This window comes from Benincasa hispida, chromosome 9 (assembly GCF_027475165.1).
Source record: "Benincasa hispida cultivar pf3 chromosome 9, pf3_genome.v1.1, whole genome shotgun sequence".
Taxonomy (NCBI): Eukaryota; Viridiplantae; Streptophyta; class Magnoliopsida; order Cucurbitales; family Cucurbitaceae; genus Benincasa; species Benincasa hispida.
In genome coordinates this window covers 72,390,158-72,398,484 of record NC_143486.1, presented here as the reverse complement: position 1 = coordinate 72,398,484, position 8,327 = coordinate 72,390,158, and the positions used below count along the sequence as shown (strand labels likewise).

The following is an 8,327-nucleotide window of genomic DNA, read 5'->3' as shown; positions in this document are numbered from 1 at the left end:
CACCTTTATACTTGGACATTATGGTTTTATGGTCGCTCTATGGATCGGTCTCCATATTTAGTCAAATAAATATTCACTTTTTTATCTCTAATAATTGATGTGATTTTCTTCTTTAGAAATCGGAAGAAAGATAATATACTTACGACGAGGACTAAATCATTATAAATTAAACTTCCTAATTAGTTTAATTAGTCGTATGAAAATTTTGGAATTTGGTTTTCTAAAGAGAAAAATGATTTTTAAACCGCATATATGTATCTACACAGTACACACAAATAAGAAAGTCACCGAACTTTGGATGAAAAAAGAATTTAAAATTTAAAATTGAGAGCGAAAGTGCGCGTTAGAAACCCGAGGAGAATGGGGCATTTGTGGGTTCTTCAATTCTACCGCGAAGCCGAAGATTGGGCATCGAAAGCGAATGGGCAATGCAGAAAGCTGTGGCTTCCACTCCCTCTGAAATTTGGTAAAGTAAAACTCAAACAACTCTCTCTCAACTGGAAATTTCTTCCGCATTGCATTATCATCTTCATTCATTCAACTTATTTTGCAATTTCGATCACTTTCCAACTTTCCTCACATCATTTCTGTTCTACTTTGATTCACGTCTAAATTCCTCCCCTAGGCGAAGGAAATCGAGGCTGTAAGCGTTTAATCTGGCCAATATCATTTGATTCTTCATTTATTGTTGATCGAATCAACGCTGTTTCAGTTTCATCTCATAAATTTATGGTTCTTCTGTTTCTACTACGGAATGGCGTTTGATTTTGCATCGTCTAATTTGCATGCATCGTAGATAAACGCATTTGGATTTGAAATAGAGAATTGATGAATTTCAAAACTCGAAACGAAGAACATTTGAGTGTGAAATGAAGAAGGAAAACGCCGGCAACCGTGGACTGGGGGTTTCAGGTTCTCGTCGGACGCGTTCTCAGATAGCAGTAGCACCGGATTGGACGGCGGCGGATTGTCTTGTTCTTGTTAATGTGATTGCGGCTGTGGAGGCCGATTGTTTGAAAGCTTTGTCTAGCTATCAGAAATGGAAGATTGTTGCAGAGAACTGCACGTCTTTGGATGTGGTTCGGACTTCGAATCAATGCAGGAGAAAGTGGGACTGTTTGCTGATTGAACATGATGTTATCAAGCAATGGGAGTTAAAGATGCCGGAGGATGATTCATATTGGTGTTTGGAAAGTGGAAGGAGAAAAGAATTGGGACTTCCTGACAACTTTGATGAGGAGCTGTTCAAAGCAATTGATAATGTTGCAACGATGAGGGCGAATCAGTCGGATACGGAGCCGGATAGTGATCCGGAGGCTGCTGTTGAGAACATTGATGAAATTGCAGAGCCTGGTATGGTACTTTATTTCCTAAAGTGCTTATAGATCAAGTTTTCATGTGAATTTGTCCTCTCTAGACTTTCATTGAATACACTTCATAATAATCATCTTTTAGTTTTGGCCTTGTGGTCAACAAAGGCCATGAAAATAAAAAGGGCTTAGATGGAATGAGTTAAATCATGGTGGACACTTGCCCAAGATTTAATATCTTCAACAACCAAATGAAATAGGGTCAGACGGCTATACATAGATATTAGGAGAACATAAATCATTTCTTGCTTCACTTAGTGACTTCCTAGAGATTAGCTGCGTGAGTCATGAGCATCATGCAAGCAGGGGATTTGATAGCCTAGCTATTAAATTAAATATTTTTATTATTATTTTGTTTCTTGATCAATGATTGAGGAAATTTGAGGAATCTTTTTTGTTTTCTTCTTGTTCGTAATGCTGTGAAATTAATAGAAACCGAAACAAATACCTTTATTTCTTGTTCTTGGTAATAAATCTTGAGCGACATGATTGTTTCTATTACACCACATCAATGAGAATGATGATTTATGTTTCATCTTTTATGAGCTCTTCAAAGGTATGGAACCATTGGTTTTGGACCTTTTATCTGGCCAGTTGTGTGGACGACTGTATTAAACAACAAATTAAAGCTAAAAACTCTAAGGAAAGGGTAGTTTAACTACTTCAGAATCTCAGATATAGCGTCTGCCTATAACATTTCATGAATATATTTTGTTGTATCTAGAAACCATCTTTATACAAATCAAAACAAAACGTTGAAAGAGCTACCCTCACTCAATCCTAAGCAGTGACTTGAAGAATTGGAGCAGTGAAACATTATGTTGAAGAGAACTCGCAGTCAGTATTATAGCCATTCCAGGATCTAGATTGTTTGGTTCTTTTCTTTTCCTTATAATCCATTAGGTGCAATTTGAACTTGGTATTCTGCTAACTTTTATCATACTAGACCTGATAGGACGGGTTTTCCTTTCAGAGTTATTTTGATGTCCCAATTTTCTCATGGAGATGGAAGTCATACATAAGGCTTAATTGTTAATTTTTTTTTTAAACCAGAAGAGCTGGTTGACAAAAATGTCATACTGTATAAATTGCTTTGAAGCAGCTTGTAATGTGTGGGGATGGTTCTTATAATTGCTGTCTTCAAATTACTTCAATAATATTGGTCTTTTTCTTCTGTCTGATTTTGTAATGCCAGGGCCTAAAAGGCAAAGACGTCGTTCAATGTCTAAGAGCAATCAAGTCCTTGAGAAATCTCTGGAATGTGAGAGAAATCGGGCCCTTGAGAAATCTTTAGAATGTAAGGAAGAAGAAGAAGTAGAAGATGGAGAAGAAGAAGAAGAAAAACCTCTATTAAGCTTTCCAGAAGTAGAGCCTCGTGAATGCTACATCAAAAACAATGGATCAAAGGTGACCGATAATCTCGAACCCAAAGAGCAAATGATGGCAAAGTTTTTGCTTGAAAATGCAGAAAAAGTTCAAGCAATTGTGTCTGAGAATGCAGAATATGCAACTTCTGATGAAAAGAATGACAAGGACCAAACTAATTTGGTAAGGCATCAAGGGAGCAAGCTTATCAGATGCCTTGGAGATATTCTCAACACTATTAACGATCTCCGTGGCCTGCTTGAAGATTGTGAGTGACTCACATTATGAAAATTTCGGTTTGCATTAACCCACCAAGTGAGAGTTGCTCTCCTATGGTATCTTCAACTCCTTTTGTAGATGTGTGTTTAAATCATAAATCATTTTGTTAGCACTTAGGAAATTGCCAGTTTGATTACATATTACACTTTTGAATCTTCTCATCTTTCCTCCTACAGACAAAATGTCAAGTTGGCCATGCGAGCAACGGTAAAATGCTGTCGACATTTTCCAGGTTAAAGATAGAAACCCAATCCAATGATTATTTATGAAAACCTCTTTTTGTTCTTTTTTCTAAGACCAATGGATTCTTTTTTTCATGAATAACAAGAAAGATACTACAAAACTCCAAACTCATTAAACTATGTTATGTTATTCCTTTCCTTTTGTTGGGAAGTGGGGGGGGAACAAACTATGCAATATCACTTAAAAGGACCAGCCTTCAACAGCTCATCAAAACAAGAAACTTCTCTCTACTTCTTTTTCATTTTCATCATTCCTTCATTTCCCTTACAAGTACACTTTTGCAAGACCTTCCCTCACCCATGGCTCATAAAGCAGACCTGTTTTTACTGATCTTATTTCTAGTGTGGTGCTGCAACACTTCCTCTAGTACCAGTCCGGAGGCCGAAGTTCTCGTCAAGTTCAAGAGCTCTCTTTCTATAAACGCCGCCTTGGACAATTGGAATGTGTCTATCAACATATGTGATGACGATCCAAAAACGAGAGGTAAATTCTGGACTGGTGTGACTTGCAAGGATGGAACTCTGTTTGGGTTACGGCTTGAGAACATGAGCTTAAGCGGCGTTATCGACATAGACACACTCGTGAACTTGCCATCTCTAAGGAGCTTGAGCTTCATGAACAATAGCTTTCATGGTTCAATGCCTCCGGTTAAGAAACTGGGCGCACTGAGAGCTTTATATCTTGCATACAACAAATTATCTGGTACAATACCTGATGATGCTTTTCAAGATATGAGGTCGTTGAAAACGGTGCGTTTAGAAGAGAATGATTTTAAAGGACAAATTCCAGGTTCCCTTTCTAGTTTGCCAGCATTGGTGGAATTGAGCCTTGAAGGGAATAGATTTGAAGGCAAAATTCCTGATTTTATTCCAAGGGATTGGAAGTTGTTCGATTTGTCCAATAACCAATTGGAGGGTGCAATACCCTCTGGCTTAGCCAATATCGACTCCAATGCATTTGCAGGTGAAGAAGCTATATATATCAACTTGGATGGTCTTTTTGTTTGTTTGTTTTTGGGCCAATTGCAAAAATTATCTCGTAGTATGATGGTAGTTACAATTATACTTTCAAACACTCTTAAACGTGCAAAAATGTTAAAATTGAACCCTCAAATGATAAAAAGTGAATCCTTAAACTTATACCAACATTAAAATTTCTACGATTGTTCAATTTTAACACTTGAATAAGTTTGAGAGCAATTTTTTCAATTGAAAATTTGAAGGTATAATTGCAACAAGTATTATATTTTAGGTGTGGTTTTTGCAATTTACTCTTTCTTCTTTTTTTTTTTCAAAAATATTTAAAAATACAACTAGTTAAGGTATATTTTATCGACTAAGTGGCAAGAAGTTTAAATCTCCATTTTCACATATTGTTGAACTATATATAAAAAAGATGTCCTTTCCTCAAGTATGAGTTTTCTTTTATCTTTAGTTTAGATTTAGAATTCGGAATGATTTATCAAAAACTCGTGAGAAACAAGTATAATTTTTTAAAACTTATAATTTTAAATTATTCTTTTTTAATGTTTTGGTAAAAAGAATTTGGTGAAGCATCTCTTTACTTTTGAAATAGTAAGGCGTTTTATCCACGAGTATTTTGAGAAAAATTTTCAATCTTCTTTTAATCGTCTTACATGAGCAAAAATCATTGCGAGACGTATTCTTACACACAAACATAAACTAGGAACTTTGAGCCAAATGTGAAAAAGAAATTAAAATAATTTAAACTCATTTAATAACCATTTGAGTTTAGAAAAATATTTGTTTTCTCACTATTTTTCGATCATGTTTTCATCTTTCCTAAATAAACATCTGAATTTGTAGATAAATTTTAAAAACGAAGAATATTTTATTATTATTATTATTACTTTTAAAGTTTAGCTTCGATTTTAGAAATACTTTTAGAATGGAGATCACAAAATAGAGAAATCAATGATGGAAGTAGTATTCGTAGGTTTAATTTTTTTAAAAAAATAAAATATATATCGCTTTTATCTTTATTATAATCTATCCAGTTTTGGATTCTTTGGAATTGCTGTAGGATTATCTTTAGCTGTTTAATGGAGTGACATAATTATCATTTTCTTCGTGAAATATATATCTTTAAATTAAAGATTTGATCGAACTTTGGGAGAAAATAATTTAACCATGTCAATTTTAGCAGAAAACGAACTATATCCAATCTTTTCATCCCCGGTATAGGCTATAGATAGGATAAATAATGTTAAATTAACATGAACTTAATATAATTTTTTTGTGATTAAAATTTTAGAGCACAATCATTTTTTGTATCTTAATCTTTAATTTAGATATCAGTACAACATTAAGTTTATAATTGAAAATTGGGCTGCGAGTTTTTACTTTTCATTCATTGTTATTAACGATTTCTTTTGTCGACAGGAACATTGATTTACTTCCTTGTATGTTTAATTTCAAATTTTGGATATATATATATAGTGAATATATAATAATGCAACTCATTTTACATTGAATTCTTCGGACTCTGTTTGATAACATTTGGTCTTTAAAAATTTTACTCATTTATCTTACACACTCATTTATTATAGTTTCCATCTTTCCGAACTAAATAAAATTCTAATCCAAATTCCAAAAATAAAAAATATTTTTTTTTAGTTTTCAAAAGTTTCCTTAATTTTTAAAAACACTCCAGCTAACAAATCAATAAGTAGTTTATAACCTTACATACAGTAGCGTCTTTTTCAATTAAACACATCAATTTTCAAATTATTTGAGAATTCAAAATCCATCTCTTACCAAACGCAACATTATATTGAATGAGAACTAAAATGAAAATTCATTTGTCTCCAACAGGGAATAACGATTTATGTGGAAAACCTCTAAGTCGATGCAAGTCTCCAAAGAAATGGTACATCCTCACCGGAGTAACCGTCGGAATCATCTTGTTAGCTATCATTGTCATTCGCCATCGCTACCGCCGCCGCAAGGCTCTATCATTAGCGGCGGAAGAAGCCCACGATAAATTGGGCCTGGCAAAGGCCCAATATCAGGAGCAAACAGAAGAAAATGCGAAGCTGCAGTTCGTTCGGGCCGACAGGCCCATCTTTGACTTAGAGGAGCTGTTGAGGGCCCCAGCAGAAGTTTTGGGCGGTGGAAGTTTTGGGTCGTCTTATAAGGCCCTACTCTCAAATGGGCCTCCAGTGGTAGTGAAAAGGCTTCGGCCCATGAGATGTGTTGGGTTCGAAGAGTTTCATGAGCACATGAAAAAGCTGGGCTCAATTTCACATCCCAATTTGCTTCCTCCTCTGGCTTTCTATTATAGAAATGAAGATAAGCTTTTGATTTCTGAGTTCATGGGGAATGGGAACTTGGCTGATCATCTTCATGGCCATGGTAGGATCTCCAACTCATCTAATACTTGAATTTAACACCTCTTTATAAAGAAGAATTTGAGTGTTTTTATATTTGTTTTAATTCAACAATTTTAAAGATAGAAGATCGAATCATTGACTTTTGAAATGATAATTGATGTCTTATTTACTGAAATATATTTAAATTGACTGATTTAAAAAATTAACAAATAGTATGACTTTGTTATTGATTTCAATCTAGTTCCACATGTAGTTAATGAGTTATGGCATGGTTCACCAGACATTTTTTTTAAAAGAGAGATTTTCTGTTATATTTTTTTTTTCTAAAAATGAAAGTTTGTAAGAAAAATTACTATAATATTTGACCATCCAAAAAACCATAACCATTAGATTAAAGAAAAAAAAAAGTCAAAATGGTTTTGAAAACAATGATTGGACTCGTAACTTAATGGACGTGTTTTTTTTTCTTCCCTTTTTTGCCGTTTCTTTTGTAGTAAAAAAAAATTGTAGGAATAGGTATTCAATATCAATATTTGAGATCTTAATTGTTGTTTTATTCACTTAGTTATATTCAATGGAAAAATAAATATATTAACTTGAGTGTAACTGATTGCTCATTCTTAAATAAGCATAGTTCGACTAACATAATGTTTGTATTATCGATCTCAAAGTCGGATGTTTAATTCTCCTATCCCACATATTGTAAAAAATATATATGTATTATTTTTCTTCTTAATATAATAATCAATGTAGGAGGTTTCAAATTCTAAACTTAAAATAAAAAGGTAAATTTCCACTCTTACAGTAAATAAATGACTCTTTTTTTAATTTAAGGATCTAGTTAGAAAATTACATATATATTATTACATCTGCTTTTTGTAACTAAAAAAAAAATAATAATTCAAAATATTCCAGCTCAGCGCACGCCTGGAAATATTGGGCTGGACTGGCCCACACGGCTACGGATCATCAAAGGAGTGGGCCGAGGCCTGGTCCATTTACATAGAGAGCTACCGAGCCTGAGCCTACCACACGGCCACTTAAAATCCTCGAACATTCTTCTCAACAGCAGTAACGAGCCTCTATTAACCGACTTCGGCCTCGACCCTCTGGTTTGCCAGGAGCAAGCACACCAATTCATGGCCGCGTACAAGTCGCCGGAGTACATCCGGCACCGGCGTGTCTCCAGAAAGACCGATGTGTGGAGTTTAGGAATTCTGATCCTGGAGCTTCTGACCGGAAAGTTTCCGGCGAACTATCTCCGGCACGGGGGAGGCGCGGCCAACGGCGACCTGGCGGCGTGGGTGAAGTCGGCGGTGAGAGAGGAGTGGACGGCGGAGGTTTTCGACGGTGATATGATGAAAGGGACGAAGAACGAAGACGGAGAAATGGTGCGGCTGCTGCGGATCGGAATGAATTGCAGCGAAGAGGAGGAGGATCAACGGTGGGGATTGAAGGAGGCGGTGGAGAAGATTGAGGAGTTGAAGGAAACGGAAAGTAGTACTGATGATGAATTTTATTCATCTTATGGTAGTGAAGTGGAAGTCCGATCTATAGAGAGGGAGTGACTTTCTTATATTTTGTTTTTTGGTCCCTAAATTTTAGGGGTTATTTTAGTTTTAACTGTCTAAATTTGGTCGGTGTAATTTTAATACGAGATATTTGGTCCTTACACCCATCTTTTATGTATCCATAACCCCCCTTTTTTTTTTCTTAAG

The 8,327-nt window shown here is 35.2% G+C and overlaps 1 protein-coding gene and 1 pseudogene across 2 annotated transcripts; both read left to right on the top strand.

The window, feature by feature from the left end:
• The first annotated feature begins 278 nt into the window (after positions 1-278).
• Positions 279-3,306, top strand: LOC120085465 (sequence-specific DNA binding transcription factor). The gene is made up of 3 exons (XM_039041443.2): positions 279-466; positions 797-1,353; positions 2,566-3,306. The coding sequence occupies exons 2-3, from the start codon at positions 870-872 to the stop codon at positions 3,009-3,011; spliced, it is 930 nt and encodes a 309-aa protein (XP_038897371.1). The 5' UTR covers positions 279-466; positions 797-869; the 3' UTR covers positions 3,012-3,306.
• Positions 3,307-3,556: 250 nt separating this feature from the next.
• On the top strand, positions 3,557-8,312 carry LOC120085464 (pollen receptor-like kinase 2 pseudogene; annotated as a pseudogene). The gene is made up of 3 exons (XR_016531731.1): positions 3,557-4,298; positions 6,092-6,631; positions 7,525-8,312. The product of XR_016531731.1 is annotated as a pollen receptor-like kinase 2 pseudogene (transcript).
• Positions 8,313-8,327: the final 15 nt, after the last annotated feature.